General features: G+C 39.7%; 1 protein-coding gene across 2 annotated transcripts in view; it reads left to right on the forward strand.

Annotated features, from left to right (window-relative positions):
- nr6a1a (nuclear receptor subfamily 6, group A, member 1a) overlaps window positions 1-23,925 on the forward strand; it is an 88,308-nt gene that overhangs the window by 41,713 nt on the left and 22,670 nt on the right. Inside the window, exon 1 of one of the 2 annotated variants that reach the window (XM_067519975.1) lies at window positions 22,342-22,639. The exons of the other annotated variant lie outside the window; for it this stretch is intronic. Within the exon in view, the coding sequence (XP_067376076.1) occupies window positions 22,624-22,639 (16 nt within the window). The 5' untranslated portion in view covers window positions 22,342-22,623. Of the gene's footprint in view, window positions 1-22,341; window positions 22,640-23,925 lie in introns of those variants that run through there. 2 annotated transcript variants of the gene reach the window in all.

Here is a 23,925-nt window from a genome sequence, read left to right on the forward strand (position 1 = left end):
TTGCAGAATGTCCTGCAGCTGTGCCTACGATGACAAGCCTGTCCTCAACCTGCCCTGTGCCAGACTAAACATAACGCACTTCTTCACCTGCAGGACTCCCTGCCTCACTTCAATTTCACATGTAACTTTAGCTTAGGGATCTCAGCAGTATGCTTCTGCGTTTAAAGATGTAGTTAAGGCAGCAATGGGTTCTTGTTTCGCTGTTGAATTGTAGGTTGGCTGCTGGCCAATGTGCACTGGTCTGAGTTGATGCACTGATCCAGGTTTTTGTGCCCATAGCAATTCAAAGGGAGTCATGCTTGATCTTTCTGGGCCACATTGAAACTAGGTCACTGTGCTGTTCTGTCAGTTGTGCCTGTTGGGGTGTGTGTGTGGAATAAAAGACTAAAATAGGGCTTTTACATAAGGATGCGTTGGGTTCCCCAGATACGCAGTATTGCCATTGCAGAGATTCTCTAAAACTGAAGCACAACCCCCCCACCCCCCACCCCCCCATTCTCTACGATGCCACACTGGGAGAGAGATAGAAAGAAACAGAGGGAGAGATGAAATTCTCATCTTTGGTTGAGATCCCTAAGAATGCTTGGGAAGGCAGGATCTTATTATCACAGCAAATTTGCAATGTGCAGAGTGGAGGAGATTAGATGCGTCTTGCCTTTGAAGTGTATTTTCCAACCATTGTGCGATGGCAAATTCCATCAAGTGTTGGAGCGAACCATGATAAGAGGCATGGGTTACGAATGCTGCAGCATTAAAAGCCCATCATTTGAGCAATAAGATGAAACACTCTCAAACCCCTGCTAAATGAAAAATATTTCCCCTTATTTCAGAACTGTCATTCACAACTGTGTTCTGGAAAAGCCACAGATACTAAAATAACAAGTTGCAATGGATGGCTTGGATAAATAAATCAATACGTCCAAAACAGATTATACGTTTTATTTAAATGATGGCATATGGACTTTTTTTAAATGGTCCTTCTGTATTTCTTCTAATCAGCATTATCACGGTCCGCTGACACTGGTTCAGAGGTAAATACTAGATATGATGGATAGATATGAGTTGATTCTGGTTTAATCCACCTGCTGCAAAAGTTTGGTATGAAAACAGAAAGCAGTAGTGCTTTTTGTTATTTTTTTGTCATGCGGAATTTAGTTGCAAACAACATTGAAAAGGCTCATATCTCCAAGACTGACATGGGGATGCTGGTGGACTTTAATCAGGTCATTTCCTCAGTTATTTAACCTTCACTTTTAGTGATGTACTTTCTCAGGGGCTGGGTGTCAGGACAAGACCAGCTGGGTTAGTGTGAGTGTGAACAGGAACATTACTGATGTGACCAAACCAATCCCAGTGCCCCCCTCGCAGGATTCTAGGAGGCCAGAGACCTAACTGATGTCGGAACTTCTGTGACTACTAAAGAAGAAAAGGGGCTCCAAAGGATTCAAGGAACCACATCAGAACACTCATTTCAGAAGTGTGTACTATTAAGACCAGCCAGACCAGACCAAAAATTTGCTCAGAATCCCAGACTACTAGGCCGCACATTAGCAGTTTGTTAGGCCGACTTGAGTTGAATGCCTCAGAGGTTGTCAATTCCAAGTTCTACTCTGCGTTTACTGGAAAAAGTCACAAACAGGTCTTCAAACCTAAGACCAATTTATATTTATCCGTTAATACATGTAAATATCAATGTGGACCTAGGCAGTAAAAAGGAATTATGGGTAACTGTAGGTAGCAGAGGTTCGCAGAGGCCCCGGCGTGCAGACGTCCCAAATCTCAACAATGCGTTGTGCAGGGATGTGTGTCAACCGAGCTGAATGGATAATGTCGGGAGTGAAGCTCGAAACTAGAACAAAACTGGAAAATAGAAGAATAGAAAAGCAGAACAACACGCACAATGGTTTACACTTTTTAGATTTTCAAGCTGATTTTATACAATATTGATATGTTGTTTAAGATATTCTATCATTGTACTGCTGCTTTACTCAGCCATTAGTGTATTTTTTTGTTTACACTTTGTTTTGATAAAAGGCTGTACTTTTATTAGAAGCAACACACACACACGTCTTCAGTATTTTATGATGTGTGTTCAACCTATGACTTTTTGTTTCCAAAAAAGAAAAAATTGTAAAAGGGGAACAAGAAAAGGCTGCTTTTCATAGCATACTATGCTTCACATGGGACACAAATTATTTGGCTCATGAAAATTAAAATAGTTCCACAATTTACCACTTGGTCGGCAAAGGAAAGCACATGGTAGTTCTCCCTGAAATTAAATGTGAGGATTCACAATTTGACAATGTGAATCCTCACATTTAATTTCTGTTTTCAGATTTCATTTTCAGCTAATTGGGGTTTGTTAAACACATTGGTGTCCCCTTGTGGACACGTACCGTGCAAGTATAAAAGAAACGTGCAAACTTATTTGAGCATAAGTCAGGTTCGAAGTAGGGATCCAAAAAAAAAAAACACTTTCCAGTCTTTGTCTCCTACCTTTCCCTTCTCCTCCTCTTCATTCCTCTTCTCCTTCTGCTACAGCTGAGTCCGGATTGGCTTGTCTGCTTTGCTTAAAGCTTATCTCAGGGGATAAATGTAGGAATGATGTACAGTGTTTCTTCAATTAAGTAGCCTTAATACAGTTCCTGCATCATTAAAGGCTTCATGAAGTGTTTTATGTATTTATATATGAAGGCTTAATGTCGCCACGGTGACAGCAGAGTGAGTGAATCTCCCAGGTGTTTCCACCTCTGCTTCCATATGTGTGCATATGGAAGCGTCGCTCCATCCTTCTGTGTACTTGTTGATGTGGAACTCTAGCAGTGCTGTATGCACGTTTGCAAGGGCCCTGACAGAATAATTCATTTGATGCTTTGATAAGCGATAATGTATCCAGTAAGGTATAATTTATATGCCCTAGATCTCTTTAAAGAGTCTGTGACTTCCACAACATGTCCCACTACCTCTGTGGATACCCCTCTTCTTCTTTCCCCCTCTCTCGGCCTGGTTGAAGTGGGGCCATTTATTATTTAAATTCCTCCATAATTCATCTCTTCCCCACCAACACACCCTCTGTTACCCATTTCTCATCTAGTGCAAATTAGCATGAGCTGTGTATCTTTACATCTGACAACAGAACGCAGAGAGCAAGCAAGTGGAAAGAGATGGCACGGTCAGGCCAAGATTGTTTGGTACTGATTTCTCCAGTCCTCTCCATGATTTGATGCTGTGTGACATATTGAGTTTAATTTGTAGCCTAAAGAACAAAACAGCTGCGGCCTATTTTGTTTAGCTGTTGTTCGTGTGATGTCACCATTTCTGCCTCGTAAGGCAGCCTCGCTCTCGGCAGTCAGTGTGAGATGTCAGGAGCATTTTACTAAGCTGCTGATGAGGAGGGTTGGGGCTGTGTGGCCTGTAGATTTATCTGATAACTTAACTGAGGCGGTGCAGTTCTTAGATCGTGTAGTACTTGAATTCAAACATGTATCATGTGTATGTGACCTTGAATAATATTGCAATATTTTTCAACATATATCCACATTAAAACATTTTCATTCATATTACTTATTGGTTTCTGTTACAGCGGCTTTAAACATGCATGGTAAAAGGGGGGAAATCACAACCAAGTTAAATTTTAGCAAAGCAATATTTCTTCAAACTAGACCAACATTAGCAGCTGTGGGACAAATAAATGTACTGGGTTTACATACATACAGTGGTTTTGTTTATCCCATTTTTTTTTTTTTTTTTTTTTTTTTTTTTTTTAGGGCCTCTTCTGACCTTGAGTTGGATTTGGATTGATTTTTAAACTTAAGTCATTTCAAACATTTTTTCAGTTCAACTTCTTAAGGCTACATTTTTCATGTTTCTGTAGTTTTTAATTGATTGTGGCACAGGGACTGTGGTGTGATCGATTTCCAAGGATATCCTGGATGGGCACTACTTCCTGTACCCTTGGTTATTTTGTGTTTGCATACATTGGATCATTAATAAGCAATATTTATTCCATGGAAATTAGTATTTAAAAATAAAATAAAAATGTAGTGTTTCTCACAGTGAAGCTGCATGGCCAGGGACCAACTGCAATCCCTTCAGCACCAGAGGACCATGGACCACTGGTTGAAACCCTTTGTTGTAGCAGCCTAAATTGTCTCCTCCTCCCTTGATTCACTACCTGAATATAAAAATGCCTCAGTTTTAAAAATCTGTAAGAGCATCAAGCTGGACTCAAACGAGCAGTGTGGATCCTGTAGAGTTGCTCTGAAGCCAAGTTAAAATAGAACCAACTTAAAAACTGAATAGTTTAAAACCGCTATGTAAATTTCCTTGTGGTGTAAAAAGTAAGAAACCTACCAAAATAATAATGCACACTCAGTTAGTACAAATGTTCTTCCATTATCAGAAGCCAAACAAAATGGTAAAGGGGTGTGTTTTTAAAAAGTTATAGATAAATACAAAAATTATATTGAGGCGGAAGTTTAATTACTAAAGAATTAAGTTTCATTTTTATGTAGAGGAATATTTGTACTTGCTCAATATTATGTTGAGAAAAAAACATACTCTTTTAGACACAAATGTTTTTTTATTTATTTTTGGCTACTTAGCAGTTAGCCTTGGCTTCATAATGAGAGGTTTTTACCATAGACATATGAAAACAGTTGGCAGTGGGTTATTCAAGATCAACCTGACTTTAAGATTATTATTATTTTTAATGTTATTTTTTTTATTAAAAAAAGGTGCAGCATTTTGTGTTTTTTTTCTTTTGGTTTTTTTTTCACTTTAATTACATTTACTTTGTGTGCAGACAACTCAGAGGTGGAAAAATAAAGAAAATATGGTTTAATAGAACAAATATTTTTAAAGTCAAATTTTATCAGCCAGGGAAGAAACAGCCCTGATAAAGTATTCACACATACAGATTCAAAAGCCCAGCCCATGATAGTTGCAACTACTGAAGATGGGATCAGAATAATTATGCCAACGAACTGAATGTTGCACTGCAACATCAGATATTTAGTTGGACATAAATACACTGTCTGGGAATATATTATTGATATGTGCTGTGTGAAGGTATGTTTTGACTTATTATTTACTAGGTTTATTACAAACAGATCCCCATGGAATGAATAGAAAATGAAACCCAGTTGCAAATATGCTACCTACAAAATGCATCTGCAGTATAGATGGTAGTATCTATTTTTACTATTATACTGTATTTAAATATTTTTACATAGTATCTACAGTACTCAAACATGAACATGATTAGGTTAAACTACTGTTAACTAATATCATCACCTATGTATAACAGTGGCAATGACCAAGTAATATCTTGTGCTCATGCTCACAGATAAAACTTCCAAAGTACAAAGAAATAATCTGATACCATGTAGTGATTTGTCTGCACTAAGTGCAACACTGCACTGGGTTCACTGTGCATATCTGCTCCTTCCTGCATAGTAGGTTTCAACATGTCAGGTCAAGTTTTCCAAGTTGGCCTTTAGACATAACATTACCAGAGAAGGAAGTTAGGACCACAGTGCTCAAACATGTCCTGACAATCCAGCTCTGTCTGTTACATATACTGATAAAATGTTTTGTTTATTTGTTGTTGGTTGTTTTACAAATGAAATCAATAAAAGTAATCTAGGTAACAGATTACATGAAGTTTAAATCTGATGAAGCACTGTAGTGCTGTTTGAAGTTTATATAGATAGAATCTATAATGCAATTTAGTTTTTCATGTTTTCTTTTTTCAAAGGACCAACTTGTTTTTATTTACCTCTCAACTTTGCATTGTCATTATGAAAAAAAACTTGCACGGTGATGAACACTGCAGTTTTTCTGAATAATGTTTGTCTAAAAAGTTGTCCAGAATGTCGGTTAGACCTTCTCTTCCATCCTTTGGCATTATCTACTCAGACTTTCCAGATTGTGCTCCTTCTCTTGTATTAGCTTTGTTAGTCTTCCTGGACTCAGACTTCTGACTCACCCAGGCTCATTCTCCTGCTATACAGCACATTTGTTAACAAGAACAATAACGATTTACTTCCTTAAGCCTTGATGTAAGCGCCTGAATTTATAGTTATGCTAAGAATTTCAAAACAATATCAAGGTTCAATTGTTAGCATGAGCATATACAATATAAAAATGGTTTGGGGCCTGCACCTTTCAGAACTCTAGCAGCACAATGGAGAAAAAAAAAGGAAACAAAAAACCAATAATTTCCAGGAGGAAACTCCAGGTCATTTCCCAGGCTTCTTCTGTATCATCACAAACCAGTATGTGCTTGTGCTGATTGTATTGTGTGATTTACGCATGGATACAAGCTTTCGGCTGCGGCCTAGAAGCATGTCACGTTCCTGCTTTCTACCTGCTGCAGTGAGGAATGTTCCTGGGCAAACCTGCCTCAGCGCTGTTTTCAAATAATTCTCAGTATGTGCTTTAATCCGCTTGAAGTGTAAGATGAGTGGGGTTTAATGCATTAGGACGTTTTACACTGTGTCAGCTATCTGCTACTCATAGACACTATAGCAGGAGAGGGAAAATGTCATATGGGTGTTTTTTCCATATTTTGTATTTGCTCTATAGTGGAGGATTTAAGGTATTATGACACAGTTTTTGTCAGTACATTTTTATTTTGATACTCTTAGTTGACCATAGCTGTACTGTGATATCATATAAAATAATTTAAATCTTAGTGTGCATACACCTGATAGGCTTTATTATAAATTTGAACTAATAAACACTTGATATCTTATAGTGATTATTTTTGTGGTTAATCACCTTGTTAGAGAACAGTATGTTATGCAATTAGTACTGAAAAATTGAACAGTTGGACATGTGCATTTAAAAGTTTTGAAAATGTAATTGCGTTCAAATGACGGGGGCGACTGTAGCTTAGTTGGTAAAGGCAGTCATCTGCGGACCAAAGGGTCAGTGGTTCGATCCCCGGCCCTGGCTATATGGGCAAGACACTGAACCCCCCATCACCATTCCCCTCCCCAGCTGTTCAGTGCTGGTCCAAGCCCAGTAGAAATTGGGGAGGGTTGCGTCTGGAAGGACATCCGGCGTAAAAACTGTGCCAAATCCACATGTGGACAATGATCCGCTGTGGCGACCCTGAACTCGCAGGATAAGCCGAAAGGACAAAAAAAAAAAAAATTCAGCTTAATTAGCATTAATACAGTAACTGTATTAATGCTACTGTATAAAACCTTATGTGTAGCATATTTTAGGAAACATACATTATAACATGTTATTGGGCCTCTTTTTGTCAAAAGTTTTCTACATTAGAAAAAGCACCACCACACACAAAGTGTCATAAAAGCAGAGTAAACAAACAGAATTGCATTGATAAATTGAATATTTTAGTCCTTATTCTATATGCAGATTGGAAGATTTCAGGCTCTAAATGTGGCGAATTACAGCTATTCCTGGATTTAGGTACAGTGTTAGAAAATGTTAGGGTTTTGAAATATTGAAAATGCCAGTGATAATTGCTGTAGCATTTGGTATTTTTTTTTTATTTTTTCCCCTTCCGTTCTTTAGTATTTGCTGTCTGCCTCCTCTATATTACAGCTAAAGTATTGCTGTTGAAAATGCATGATGGCATGCTGTATAGCATGTACAGTATCTGGCCCCGGCCACTGTGTTCAGCATCATGTCTTACATGTCTTCTTACCATTTTGTGTTTTGTTTTGGCTTGTCCCTTCAGGGGTCACCACAGTGGAAGGTGTTCCCCATGTTGATTAGGCTTTTTTTTTTTTTTTTTTTTTTTTAATGCCGGTTGCCCTTCTTGCCACAACCCTCCCATTTTATCCAGTCACGAACACTTGACCAGTTATGCCTGCTGTCTGGTTTGTGTCCTGGCTGACTCAGGAGGTGGGATTTCCTCTTTCTTTTATGAAATTCATCTTTGCAATTTAAAAATGTGCCTTATTTGATGAGCTATCTGTGATGGGAAAAACATTTACCTCCCTGCTCCCACTAAAGTCAGACTAAGTGAGCGTGTGTATCAGCTACAGCTCTTAGTGTATTGCATTTAAATGTTTCATTTATAACATTTTATTTTAAGAGATCCATAGTCTCATTGATAAAATAATCAGTAAATGAATCGACAATGAAAGTAAACTGTTGCAGTTGGTGTTGGGGAAGGAAAAACAGTGATGTGTACATAAAATATAATGTTTGGAAATTATTTCTCATGTGTCACAATCTCAGTGCCCTCCTGGAGATTCAGGTAAGACTAAGCCAGTGTTACCTCATTGTCTCCAAACTAAAACCAGTGCAACTGGCCTCTCCTAGTGTCCCTGCCTCACTGATTAGAGGTCTGCACAGGGCGTAATGACAGAATTGTGCTCCTGTCAGTTCCTGCTGCTCAGAGTGGGCTAATAGTCACGTTAGCCCACGCAGCATGTCATTAGATCTCCACCCGTAGCCCAATGAGGGGCAAGTCTGTCATTTCAAGCCTAAATCACAGGGCAGGCAGGCCGGAGATCACAGTTGCACCGGTGCTCTGAAGCTTCAGCGTTTCCACCCACTCTTCTTTGCAACACTTAATATGCACCAAATTACACATACTGTATTAACATGGAGGAATTACTGCGACATGAGCTAAAGGAGACAAATGGAAGTCAAAGAGAGACACTTTGATGGGTTGTTGATACCGCATCCTTGCATCAAATCATAATTTGAAACACACTGCTCATTTCTGACTGAGATTGGATGATTCATGGTTATCACTTGGATGATTAGCAGGCTTGCATAGCATCTATCAGAGCTTGGGCTAATCTACTTTGATTATTACCCTCTAAGCTTTCATTCCATGCTGGGCTTCTCGAGTGCAGAGAGATGACAAATTACACTGATCGTATTTGTATTAATCTATCTGTGCTTACTTGTCAAACTGATAATTGCATTGCCCATACTTCAGATCGCCCCCTCAAAAATGCATTTGCAGTTTTCCTGCAGCCTTACGCATGCACACCTTTGTACAAATTTAAAGTACAGGTTCACACTTTTCTAAATCTGTCTTAAAGAACAGTCAGGGGTCCATATGAACACTAAACACTGAGTTTTTACTTGCTATAATCCTTCCTCCTGTTCATGCTGGCTATGGAGCGATTGCTTCTTCAAGCCATTTCAATGAAAGTGAGCGCAAAAATGTATTCAAATCTTTATCTACAGCTAAATGAAGGCTTCAGCAGGCAAAGTGTATTAAATGGAGTAGACGTCTTCCAATTTGTATAAAATACGCATCTACTGATGGAATTTTCTTTTTCCAGCATTTATATGGAATGTTTTAAGACACAATGTGATACTCCAGTTCAAGTCCTTTCAAAGCACAGTTAACACCTACAGTGCATACAGAAAGTAAAAGGGTAAATGTTCTGCACTTATATAGCGCTTTTCTACCTATTGGCACTCAAAGCCCTTTACACTGGTTCTTATTCACCCGTGAAGCTGGCCAACACTCACCGGGAGCAGCTAAGTTGGGGTTCATCGTCTGGCTCAAGGACACTTTTGAGCGTAGGAGCCGGGGATTGAAACTGTGAGATTGGTGGACAACCGCTGTACCTCCCTGCCCCTCCCAAAATTGATCAAATTCATTATTTGACTCACAATTCTACAAACAATACCCCATAATGACAATGTGAAAGAAGTTTGTTCAAAATCTTTGCATGTGTATTAATAATAAAAAATTTAAAAATCACTCAAAATTGAGATCTGGTGGATCCTCTTTCCACTGCTCATCCTTGATGTTTCTACAACTTGATTGGATTCTACCTGTGGGAAATTCAGTTGATTAGCCATGATTAGGAAAAGCATACACCCAACAGTTAACAGTGCATGTCAGACAAACAAACCAAAACCAAGTCCTGTAGACCTGTAGAACTGTAGACCTCTGAGACAGTTCTGCAGCATTGAAGGTCCCCATGAGCACAGTGGCCTCATCATCCGTAAACGGAAGAAGTTTGGAGCCACCAGGGACTATTCCTAGAGCGGGCCGGCCGGCGATCGAGAGAGAAGGGCCTTGACCAAAAACCAGATGGTCACTGTGAAAGAGCTCCAGCATTTCTCCATGGAGATGGAACCTTCTAGAAGAACAACCATCTCTGCAGCAACCCCACGGCCTGTATGGTAGAGTGGCCAGACACAAAACCACTCCTCAGTAAAAGTCACCTGACAGCCCGCCTGAAGGACTCTCAGACCATGAAAAACAAAGATTGAACTCTTTGGCATTCAGGCAAAGTGTCATGTCTGGAGGAAACAAGACACCGCTCACCACCTGGAGAATACTACTGGGGATGTTTTTCAGTGGCAAGCATTGGGAGACTGGTCACGATCGAGGGAAAGATGAATGCAGCAATCTTGCAGACATCCTTGATGGAAAAACTGTTTCAGAGAGCTCAGGACCTCCGACTGGGGCAACTGTTCATCAACAGGACAACGACCCTAAGCACATAGCCAAGATAAGAAAGAAGTGGCTACAGGAATCCTCTGTGAAAGTCCTTGAGTGGCGCAGCCAGAGCCCAGACTTGAACCCGATTTAAAATCTCTGGAGAGATTTTAATCCATTTTGAAATAAGGCTATAATAATAACAATGTGGAAAGAGTTGAGTGCTGAATACTTTCTGGATGCATTGTATCTTATATTTGTTTGAACTGTAGTCAAATGTCATTAGGCCAACAAAATCAAACAAATTGTTCTGTTCCATGTTTCCAGCCCTCAAATGTATTTGATGACATTAACAGATAATCAGTGTGGACAGAGTGGCAAAAGCTATGAACAGAAACCTCATCTCGAAGCGGGTTAGATTAGATTCAGATGTTCCGTTTTTCACCCTTCGCCCTGGCTCGCTCTGCCTTATGTACTTGGTGGTGTCCTACCCGATGTCATCCACACCAATAAATCAGAAATACTGCTGTTTTTGATTCGAGCACATGTGATATTGTTGTCCTAAAGATGGTAACATTTTTTCAGAGTGGAATGCATTAACAAGTGGACAGGATTTGGCATAAAAATTAGCAGCCTGTATGAAGCATCTGTTACATGTATAGTATGCATGTCGTGTCAAAATCATTTTACCCCATTTCTCTACACAATAAAAACATATTCGTCATGGTGGGCATTTAATATGAACTGCAACTTGCCCTGCAGCTGAAACTTCATGGGAAATAAGCTGAGCATGATATATTTAACAAATCTAAAGGCCTGTGGCTCTATAAGCAGATAAGAAGTGGATCTGTTTTTGATCCACATGAACCAGATCTTAGTAAAGCTGTTGGTCGATCCTTGAGTCAGGAGGACGAGCTGATAATTATGAGCAAGCGTGACTGTCTAATACAATTCAGTTGCATCTTTACTCAGCACCATGACCTTCTCTGCAGAGATTTGTGTCTGCCTAACTTTGCCCTTTAGTCGGGCATGTTGTGTAAGTGAAGGGGGCACGACGCGAATAACGTTAGTATTTGCGCAGCCCCCTGTGCTGAGTGGAGAGCTAACTGGAGCAGGAGAATGGTGCTGTTCAGCGAGGTTCACGGCTGTTATTCCTACAGGCCATGAGCGTGAAAGGAGCTAATGCCATCTGACAGTTCTGGAGCAAGAAGAGGAGGGCTGGACAGAAAAGGAGGAGAGAGAAGAGAGCAGAGGGGTGTTAGGAGATAGAGGGGATGGGGGTAGGAGTATATTGAGGGGGTGTTGGATGAGAGAAATATAGGGGATAAGCTAGATATGGACAAAGCAGGGATGAGGGATATAGGAGGGGAAGGTCTAAAGAGGCAATACTGTTGGGACCTCTATTGTTACACGCTGTAGAAAATGGCCTCTGCGAGCCATTGCAGTTTAATCAGGATGACATAATAAAAGTGCACATCTTCCAACATTTTGTAGAAATCCACAGATGAAGTCCAATCTTTAGAGCCTGGAGTTAAAGGTTGGAAATCTCAAATTCTATCAAATACTTATGAGGCTGCAGCATATCCAGAGTCCTGTGTGTGTGTGTGTGTGTGTGTGTGCGTGTGCACAGTGGGACAGAGCCACTCATAGCTGCCATTTTGAAAAATGGCTTTGAGGGAATTCGAGTAATGCTCTCAAAGCATCATAGGGGTACACACACACACACACACACACACACACACACACACACACACACACACACACACACACACACACACACACACACACAGTGTCTATCCAACATTTGAGGGAGGACGACTGGCCATGGTGGTATAAGAACATTTACATTTTCGCTGTCTTTGAATTGTAAAATCAGTTGCCGTGCTTCCGTAATGACAGACAAAAGACAGGGCAGGAGGAGGGGCAGTGAAGAGGTAGAAAGCAGACAGATGGAGGGAAGAGGGAGTGGGAAGTGAGGTGGGATCCCACTGTAATTTGACAGGCTCCAGTACCACTCGGGCTTCACAGCAGTTCTTTTGAAGGAGGCGTAGGAGACACCCTGCTGTCAACCTAACCTGTCATTACTGACATGGCACAGACACAGAGATGCTACGTCTTGTTGTCGCATCCTTCTCTACAGTGCACCTGGAAATGCAAGATCCATGGCTGCAGACGGAGTGCAATCTTCTGATGACGTTATTTCACATTCAGGGTCGCTACGGGTCTTAAAATGTCCTAAATTCTTTTTACTAACCAAAAATTCCATCTTGCACATGCACAGCAATAAACACAAAATCCGAGGCTGCTAGCACATTGTACGAGCACTCGTTTTTGTAGAATTTCATCCCTGCTTCTGAACCATGTTTAACCCCCCCCCCCGCCCCCCCCCGGGTGCTATGCAGAACTTAAAACAAACCTACCCGTCGGCTGTAAACAAGGCAGGGTCTGCTGTCATGTAGCACAGAGTTGATCAGAGTTACCTGGAAAGAATTGAGATTTTAATCGTAAATTGTGTCCTGTCAAATGAAAGATCAGAAAGTAGGCAGTTGGGTTATCACGTTGTCAGTAGCCCCCACAGCTGTGAACCTGTATCCACACTACTTTACCTTCTTAAACAACCACAGCTACTGTAATTAACACTGTGCATGTTTGAGTTGCATTACTACTTTTTTCAAAGAGAAAAGTTTAATATTTTAGAGTTGGTTTTTTCCCACTGACTTACTCCCCTATAAGAGAATTTTGTACATCTTGAAGTTAAATGCATCAGTTGGGTTCACTGTGATGGTAAAAATAAAGAGGGTCTATGAAGGTCTGTGTGCTATTGTAAACAATTCTATGCCGTAATAGTAATTTTATTCTACATAAATAGGCTGTATAGATATGTTATAGGTAACAAAACCATTTATATCATTTTATAATTTTCATTTACTGATCAGTAAACTGTTTTAAACTTTAATTTAAGAGACAGACAGTTGGGAAAACCCATCTTTTCCCAACTTCCGTTAGCTGCTGTATGATGTATGATGTATGTATCATGCACCCAACCGGCATGAAGATGTCGGTTGGGTGCATGAGCTTCGGGGTGGGGTCTCCACTGGGACACTATATTTTAAAACCTGATTTGCCTGCATCCTTTTGATGTCTGTGAGGAGTTTCCATCACATTATTTGAATAAATGTAGAGCTAATTTTATGAACATTGGGACACCGATTTAGACTTTGCTTATAAACTACAGTCACATTGAGCCATGTTTATCATGTCCTCTAAATAGATGTGTAACAACACCCACGTGGTGGATACAAAGCTCTAGTTTGATCCAGAATAGTCAGCTACAATTGTAAGAGAACCCACCTCTGTTAGCAGAAACCAAACAACATCAAAGATGGGTTTTTGGCAGAAGATAAGACGATTAGGACTCTGAGCCCCCTCAGCACCCTCATTATTAAAACTGCTGGCCCACATCTATAGATTGGCTGCTCCTGGCTCTCAGGCCACACACTGCTTCGCTTTGTTCAGCCTGTTGGTATTTGTGAGTGAACAAGTCAGTTTATGCTGCTGACATGTCAGGCTCTTTGTCTGTAGACTTAGAAAATCTCAAGCTCAGTGATTGTATGACACCGCCCTCTGGTGGGGACGTGTGTTACTGCCACAGCCCATAAGCATCACAGGTCGTTAAACAATTTGCTGGTAAAACAGCTAATACACTGCACATCTCTCTGCTGTGTTACATAATAGTATCAGGAAGTCGTAGGGGGCCTGACGCATTTTATAAAAAAAAAAGACAAGTTTTAGGGTTGTGCTTATGAGGTATATTATAGATATTTATACATGGTCAAAATATCTATATTCATATACAAATTACGAATTTTGCTAACCTACATTAGCAAAATGTGTACAGAAAAATTACAAACTAATAATAAATTAGCTGTATTTTGTAACTTTGAAATCACAGTTAATAATATTAATGAAGTTAAATTGTCTTATTTTTGTCACTAAAATTCAAAACTGATTTCATAGTTATACCACAAAACCACCATTATGTAATGCAGTTATGTAATTGTGTGAGTGTACATAACAATCCCATTTCTAGGTTTGTATGGAGCAAGTCCTGCAATATTAAAACCCATAGAGAACCTACCCTGTCTCTGACCAACAGAACAATTTTTGGAAATGGTGCCCCCTCATAGAGTGGCAGGCTACTGTTGACATTTTACCCTTTTTTATTTTATTTTTTTGCACCAGACTTTATACAGTGGTGCCAATCTGACGGTCAGTTTCATATTTTTATTAATCACCACCTTAAACAAACAAAAACACTGAGCGTAATGCACAAAGACCTGAGGGGCTGGTTAGGTTGAGGTTAAGCACTAAATAAACATAGTTAGGTGTCATGCTCTTCTTAATTTTACTGATTCATCATGTAATATATATCAAATGATCCACATCATTTGTGACAGCAAACTGTTTGCTAAAGCTTCTGCACATTGTCCCATGGTTATACTTAGATCTTTGTCATTACTTGTACAAATAACCAGTCTGGTCATACAGTATTTTACAGGAAGACAGTCACTTTGTATGCAGGACTCTTGCTGAAAACAAAAATTGAACACAGAATAACATGACCTACACATTCTCTGTTGGGAACTGTTGGAAAAACAGTGAGGTAGGGGTGAGTCTCCCCTTCTTGTGACATACCGTAGTTTCACTTTGCAAACATGGCCAACTCCAGCTTCAGAAACTGACACAGATTAGTACTTTCATGCGAGGGTTACATATAAATAGATTTTGGGACCAGTATCTTTGACTATTTTAAGCATTGTTATTTTGTAAAAGAAAAGCATTTTCTCCAGACAAAAAGCACTGGATTGGTGGGCATCTACATCATTAACTCCTACATTACAAGTTTAGTGAATAACTTACTTTTAGATGCTCCGGTCTTTTTTTCTCTGCATTTCATTTAAATAGGAATATGCTCACCTACCTTCAGCATGGTTCTGTCAGAGTTTTCTTCCAAAGGGAGTGTTTTTTTTTTCTTTAATCTTACCTTGCTATGCCTTGAAATCATTCTTGTCATGAACTGATGCTATTTAAATAAATAAAATATTAATTCAACAGTTAAAATATAGATGCAACTGCTCATCTACATTCTTTATGGCTGAAAACGCTAGTTGTATTGCCAGTTATTTTTAGTTAACTAACTCTAAAACACACTGCGTCCTTGATTGAAAATGCCCAAATGATACCATGATAATATCATATTTCAACCATGCATACGATATGCAGAGAGATTTAGTAAAGTTGCATTTATGTAAATGACTGGTGGCATCTAACCTGAAACAATAAAATTACATAAATGTACCCTGTGCAAATGTCAATACAATTTTGAAACCCAGCTAAATTATACCCTAGTTTCTGCAACTATAATAGAACTTGATATGATAAAATGTCAGTGTCTGTTTTCTTTCCAAATCCTCGCAGCCCACGAGCTTTGTCTTAGGGCAGCTGTGTTATATTCATAGTGTTATATTCAACCACGGTATCCACACAGACCAATTTCTCCACAAAGTGCTTTGCAGCAATAAGACATTTGTTTTTAGCAAAAAGTAAGAAATGATCCTGGGAGCTCATGTGCATGTGACAGGTTTACGGGTATTAAAGACCTGAAATTAAAATAGCTCATCCCAGAATAACTAGAGTTCCAAATCAATTGCTAAAAAATTGGTGAACTCAAAAACGCTAAAAGGCCTGTGGCTGAATTATTTCCCTGGTGAACAAAATTCCCTGCAGAGGGTCAGATTAAAAAAAAAAGCCGTCCAAGAAGTAGGTGTGTCTGTGTCAACGTCCACCTATCGGGACTCAAAGCGCTTTTCCAGGCTTCTCATTCACCCATTCACCCTCATGATCATACATACACTCGCACACCAATGGGGGAGCTGCTATGAAGCTGGCCGACGCTCACTGGGAACAACTAAGTTGGTGTTCAGTGTCTTAAAAGACATGTTGCTCTCAGTAAAACCAAACTGAACTACTTTTTGTTTTCTTGAGCTCTGCCTTTTTAAAAGGACAAAGTAATAGTCTTTAATATATATGGTGAAACCAATTATATAGTTTAAAGGATCTATTCGTAAAAATGAAGTAACTATTTAGATAAAATGAAAATGAAAAATGGGAAGAGCCTTCAGTTTGTGCCCTTTTGAATTTGTAATTTAATTGCTTTTGTCACCTCCATTTTGTTAGTTGAACAGTCAATCACCGCTGAGGCTGCCACCGATTCATCATGCTGAATCAGCTCTAAGGCCACCAACAAGGGTCTGACTACTTCCGATGGATGTTTCACAGCCCTGGCATTGAAGGGTTTCTGGGAATATCTAAGTGGTGGGGATCCCATGTGGATTCAGGCTATATCTCTGTGTACTTTCAGATTAGAGGACCCAAAAGGACCTTTTTCAAAGAAGAAACGTGTTCGTATGTATTAGCTGATCGGTCGGATATTGACTAAATACAGTTCGGAGAGGGCTATGATCATGTTTGGTCAATTTAATCAAACTTACTTTGTTAGTAAGTTTGACCTTATATTTTTAGCGCCGTGAGATCTGCACTGACACCAGTGATCTCAGCAGGCCACTGTCCTCCTCTTGAGACCAACGTCTGGTCTATGTTCCCAGGGAAACAAAAGCCAGTGCAGCAGTAAAAATGGAAACTTTGATCGAGGCATTTATGCAACAAAATATCAACCCTGTTTAGTTTTAGAAGATTATAAACTTATAAATTTGATGAAATTTCATGATGCAGAGGTACCAGCGATGACAGACAGATGTGTGCCTTCATTCTTGAGGTGGCAAATGACCTTATTTCAGTAGTGTACCTCTGGCTCATGGTTAGTGTTTTAAAAGCTTTCATTATTTTGTAAGATAAATGCTGTTGTCAGAGTTAGAAATTGTATGTTAGCGCCAAAGGACATTTAAGCTTAACCATTTTATTAAATGTTAAAGTCTGCAAACTCACCATAAAATCAATAAAAGAATACAGAAATGAATTCCTACTAGCAGTGCAAATGCAAAGAGAGGAAAAAAACCTCTTAAGGGAAAAATGTCTGTGAATGCCAAGGGCCTAGAACCTTTTGGTCCCAAATAACTAGAACACTGTATCTTGTCTGCCCTGGGGACAACTTGGGGGAGGAGGACTTAGAAAACACTGTCAGGATAACGTGTTGACTACGTTGCTGAATGTGCTGCCGCTCTTAACTGATATGTAGTGTAGAACCCTGATATTTAAATATAGTGACATTAGTTGAGTCATTTTTACTTTATTAGTGAAAACTAAAATTAAAAAAAAAAAGTCCAGTCTTCCTTAGAAAGTCAAGTAATTTGTGGAGACAACAGATTTCTGAGAGAAATGGCATTTTAAGTAGGTTGATGCAACACATTTTATTACTCTATAGCCTCTATAGTCTGTGTGCAGCTGATCCCTACCTAAAATAGGGGTATTCCTAGTGGCTGTGTTACATAAAGTACATACCATATAGGCAGTAGTGATATGTTTTCCTCTGCAGAATGATGCTGAATATCTGAAAATGCTTTGAAAAGCTTAGGTTTATTTATTTATTTATTTGTAGCTGCTTTGACACTAAGGAAAATGGTACATGCTTAATTTAGGGGAATTCACAATCCACTTGAGCAGTTGAAGAACAAGAGCAATTTGGCCTTTTCCTCTTTCTCTGTGATGCCCTTTGTCTGAAAGTGAAGAGGTTTGTGGCAGTGTCCAAGGGGGGGGGAGGGGAACTCAAACAATAGAAATGCCATTTGTTACTGAAATGTTTAGGGAAATGCAGGGAAAGGCATTTCAGCTAACAATTTTGGGTTTGCAGTGTGTAAGAAGCAGGAAAGTTAAGGTAAATGCAAGGACAAATGTGCTGTATTAGTATGCTCAGCTTGCCTGGTGCGGATTTAACATTACTTGAACCACACTCCACTCTTTTAGAGGAACTGTTGAAACCTAATTTGCATAGCTCTGAGCTATCTGTAATCCTCACGAAACCTGCATGTCTATTATTTACAGAGGAAAGCCTGTAAATTAGAGCCTAGACAGAACAAGGTTGTTTTTTTGGCCAGGCCATAATTGAGCGACTTTTCTAGCCAATATATTTTATAAATAAAAACAATAAGTTCATTGAGCATATTTACAACTTTAAAATTCTGTTATTAAAGAATTGAGTGGCAAAATGTCTAAGTCAATTCTCTCTGGTGTAAAAGTACTATATAAAAGACCTAGAACCCATAATTTACATGTATTTATTTCTGCAGTTTGTTAATTTTTAGCCAGTAAAGTAGCAGTGCAAATATAGCTGTGATAAATCAATTGATAGCCAAAGTCTAAAATTATATAAGTTTGGGTTTATCAGCTTCTCAGTCAGCCTATGCAGTGCAGGGTTACCCATAACATGCTTCTTTGCATAAAGTCTGGAGATGCTAAGAAGTCAATGCAGAGCTGCACAGAAACCTTAACAGACAATTTGGCAGGTTCTTCAAAAACTCAAATGTATATAAATTTAAATGTGCACTTAAGTAAATGTGCAAGTACTTAGCTAAAACCAGTGGATTTAAGTGTCACCATGCAATTCAAGTTATCAGTGATGATCAGCCCATGGTTTAGTAGGTCACCTACTAGCAACTGGCATTGCTTTTATGAGAGATATGTGGAAATGGCATTAAATGAGATATGGGTGGGTGGGTGAGGGGGAAAAAAACACAGGACTTTGAAATTTGAGTCATTAGTTCGTGTCGGGTTTGACATTGTTGGTTTGTGTATTAAAGCCTATCCACAATGTTTACCTGCAATTTCAGTGTAAGGGCATTCACACCTAATCCTAAAACTTGCATCACAACAATGCACATTCAGGTCGTCCAAATGTTCTGATCAGTATCCAAATGGTGGAGTGGGAGGGGAATGGATGAAATACATTTGTGCGAAATTTTCTGATCGCCTTCAATAATTAAAAATAAACTTTAATTTCTGATGAACCATGTGTACTAGCTGAATGGGCAACTTTTTTTTTTTTGGGACCCATCCCTGTGTAATTTTAGAGGAAATCCGAGCTATGAAGTTGAAGAAATGTATTAGTATGGAAGTGTCTGATGGGCGGACCAACCTGTAACAGGTAAGGTTGGGTGAGTGTAGCTCAGTTTTTGTTCCCAAATTGACCGGCCAACAACCTTTGACTGACTCTATTCAGAATATGAACCTTTAGATGTAAAAGACCTACAATTACAACAACTTGCCCTGGTCCCTTCGATAAGCCTTTGCTTTCACACAGTGACATATGGCAGCAGACTCTTGTTGTATTAGTGCAAAGTAAACTGGGAGTCAGGGAGGCTCCCTTTGATCACACCAACAGGTTACACGTGTCTTCATATTTCTACCTGCATACCAAGCTGCCGGGCGTGACAGCTACATAGCTGTTTCTGGTAACCCTCCCCAGCCCGGCAGCATGTCTTAGTTTTCTCTCTGTATACATTCACAGCTATGGCTCTGGTGTTCCCTTTGAATGTCAAAAGCTTCTTATATGTGACTTTGTTCAGGAGGTTCAGGTCATTAGCATTCACATGGGGGGTTGGGCCCTTTGGGGCAGGGGGGGAAGAGGGTGGAGGGAGGGGGGGGTGCTGTTGCTGTTAGAGGTTAGGATCAGGTAAAGAGGAGGCTGCTGCATACAGAGCATTACAGTACAGGACTGGATGCTTCTCTCTCTGTTGTCCCCTAAGCCAAGCCACTGAAGGGGATGAAAGAAGAGAAGCCACTAGATGGTAAGATATTTCTGTAGCTCTCACAGGTTTGAGGCTGGAAGTTTCAGGATTACTTAAACCCTTCATCAGTGTGTGGAACTGGAATAAGTACATGTGTGTATATATACAGTTCAGACATAGTCCTTCTATTGTCATAGTGATTGATTACTTACTAGTTCTTTTTTTAAAGCAGTAAATGTCTTGACATTGCTTATTGTGTTTTAACGAACAGGGAAAAAAATCAAATAAATTGAGTTAATAGCAAAAGGAAAAGAACCTAAAACCAGGTTCTCTGGTGTTAGAATGCCAATTTTCCTGATATTAGCCATCTCTTATCAACGTGATGGTTGCTCTGCTTTTAAGATGTTATTGAATGACTCACAGTAGGGGAATGCAGAGACAACATGGAAAAAAAAAAAAAAGAGGACCAGTTAGACCAGGACATGTGGTTGTATTCGATGTGATTTAGACATTTATTGCGCTGCCTAATGATTAGTTATCAAAATATCTCAGTCTTGTGGACCAAGTAAAAAAATTTAAAATAAAAAGAAATTAAAGATGTTTTTGCTATTGGCAACTCGTAACAAGTGTTAGAAACCTAATATTACAATGGCTAATGGAATACAGTTTCTTATGTTACTGCATATTTTATTGTGGGGATTCATGTTTGAGCACTGTAGCATGTGCAGTGCTGGCTAGAAATGTTAATAGGGTTTTATATGCACAGGAACAGTTATACAGTGTACAATATACAGTATCTGACAATGCAGAACAACATCCAGTTATTATGACTACAGTATTATTAAAATTGGTTATGGGTGTTTTAGACTATCACATCTCTTGGTTAAGGTTATGGAAAGTTTCAGAGCCTTTACATGGACATAAGTAACCAGGTTACAGTCACATTTCTCAGAAAAGCTGTTTTCTTAAGTGGCAGGTAAACGGGAAAGCTGGTTTTCTGAAATCGGGGTATGGGATTAGGGAACCCTGGTTTCCCCATGTAGATTTCTGTCAGATTGCAGATTTCTGTGCCATGTAACCAGGTTTCTAATTGGCTTTCTCCAACTGCACGTGTGTGTGTGTAACAAAAGGCTGCAGACAGGAAAACACAGCTGAGTGAATGCATGATTGAAAATGGGGATCATTAACGATGCTCCGTCAATTTTAAAGCAAATTCTGCAAACATTCCGACAGAAAACGTAACTAACACAAAGTGTCTTGTAGAAGTCTAAATAAGTCACTTTCCCTGCAGACTTTCTGACCACAGGGTCAGTCGGCCAGCTGTGCAGTGCCGGTCCAAGCCCAGTAGAAATTTGGGGAGTGTTACGTCAGGAAGGGAATTCGGCGTAACAACTATGCCAAATCAACACGCGGACAATGATCCGCTGTGGCGACCCTGAACTCACGCGATAAACCGAAAGGACAAAAAAAAAGGCACTTCCTGTGTGGATCAACTGTGCATCTCTCCCCTTTTTTCCCTTCTCTTACCCTGTGCTGTCATTCTGCTGCAACATGAACACACACAAAAAGAAAAGTTGGAAAACTGCATTTTCTGTCACTATACAGTTCAAATGCGTGTGGCAGACTTCCAATATAAGTCAGAGGTGGAGGATCAATGTGGTTACTCTTCGAATGCACATAAACACAGATTTCTAGTAACAAGGTTTCACACTTAACAGATTACTGATTGCAAGTAAACGCATTAATAATGGTCTGGCTTAAAAGCGACAACTTAAAGGTTTAGTTACTTTTAAACAAGCCCACTATCTTTCTCTAACCTTTTCTAAGCGATGAGACTCCGGAGTTGAACTTGTACAACAGTTGTGAATTCTGTTAGCCCACCTTCATTGTGACTCTGTTGTCATTGCATCTCTACTTATACACTCACTCATTATGTTTCCTATAAGAAGGTTATCATCTTAGCAGTTCAGCTGCATACAGGTTGAATAATTTTTAGGGCCATCTCATTGCCTTTCCAAAATTTTAGCTTTAAACTTCTTCCATGTTGCACTAAATGCTTCAATTAGTTAATGTCTGTATATTTTGGGAGCGTGAACCTGTGTTGTTGCCTGAACATGCACTTTGGTGCATGTCCCACAGGCATGAGGCCTAAAAAGGGTGTGGTGGGGAGTAGTATTGTTCAATGGCAGTGAAAATAGGACTATCAGTTCCACTCAGATAACCCATAGCTATCATTGGACCTCAAGCCAAGCCGTGACCCCAGGGCTGAACTCTGCGGTCATGTGACCAAGCAGTAAAGTGACCAGTGTTGCTGCTCAGCTCTGCCTGTGGTCAGTGAGGGGCAGACTGTCGAGGAAAGAGGTTGCTGGGAGAGAGAGAACAGAGTGTGAGAAAGAGTGAGTGATGAGGCAACCGGGCCCAGTGTTTTCTCTTTAGCCCAATCCATGCTTGAATGGGGTCCAGGCAGACTGGGAGGAGCATGAAATGGATACATGGGAAGGTAAGAGAGGCTATCGGAGGTGGTTACTGCATTTGTAAATGGGAGAGGAGCTCTGTGTGTGATCAACCAGGGAATGTGTTTTAACTGCTCTCTGGTGACTCTAGTGTTTGCTGATTTCTAACACTTTGTGATCGATTAAGGAGGCTGGTTTCTGTGTTACACTGGTATGTTGCTCAACATCACTTTCTTCAGCGTATTTGAAAAATAATGAATAATGAATTTCCTTGAAATGAATATGAATGGATTTTAAAACAAAAAGAAAAAGAAGCCCAGTCCGTTGCAGATATCTACTGCTCTCAGGATCCTCTCTGCAGCTGCAACAAGCATTGCTCTGAGATATGTTACATGTGATGGGATTAACCCTTTGTACTGGCAAAGTTAACGGTTTTCAGACTAGCTTTAATGAGCATATCATATTCCAGCTTCTCACAGCCTCTCCCGTAATCGATATCTTCAAGTACTTTGTTTTTGTTGCGCAATGATGTATCTCAGTAGTGGTGGGGTGTAGCACAGTGTGCCTCCACTCGCATTGATCTTTGGTATGTGGCTAAGGTTTTGTACACAGTCAGCAGTGTTGATATGATGGCGAATCATTGTGCTGACCAGTCATTACCAGCACAAACTGGAGAGTACGTCTACATATTGCTATTTCTTCACCTTCCTTTGCTTCTCTCTTGTTTGTCTACTACAATACTGTTTAGATTAATGGTTTATATCTTTCCTTGAACTTTATTGACTATGCTCTTCCAAATTTTCTTATAGCTGGTTGTTCTTTAAATACTTCATTTGGCTTTTAAAGTGAATTGAGTACTCAAGTGTAATTTAACTCTACACCCCAAGCAGTATAGCCAGCCTCTCACTAACCCACTGCTCCCTTTTTTTTTCTATTGTATTCCAACAATTTTAACTGTAATCTTTTCTCAAGCTTAAAACATAGTGCTTAACTCGCTGTGTATTGATTATACAGTTCATTCAAATCATTTGCTGCTTAATTTACTAATCCGCAACAGGAAATCTGTGTGTGTGGGATGGGGAACAAAGTAGTCAAAGGCGGCAAAGAAATTTCTGGTGGTACGTCCTTCATTTGATATTTTCCTTCAAGGCCTTTGGTGTGTAGCATGTGGAGGAACCATGTTACTGTATCTGTCCCCTCCCCCCTTATGTTAATCCCTTAGCCAGCAGCCATGTTGGTTGTGTTCCTGCTGAAGGAAGGTTAACTCCACACTCATGCTGTTGCAAATTAACACATCACATTTATTCTGTAGGATATAAGAAGAATTTTAGAA

The sequence above is a fragment of the Channa argus genome, chromosome 11 (assembly GCF_033026475.1).
Source record: "Channa argus isolate prfri chromosome 11, Channa argus male v1.0, whole genome shotgun sequence".
NCBI classification, from domain to species: domain Eukaryota; kingdom Metazoa; phylum Chordata; class Actinopteri; order Anabantiformes; family Channidae; genus Channa; species Channa argus.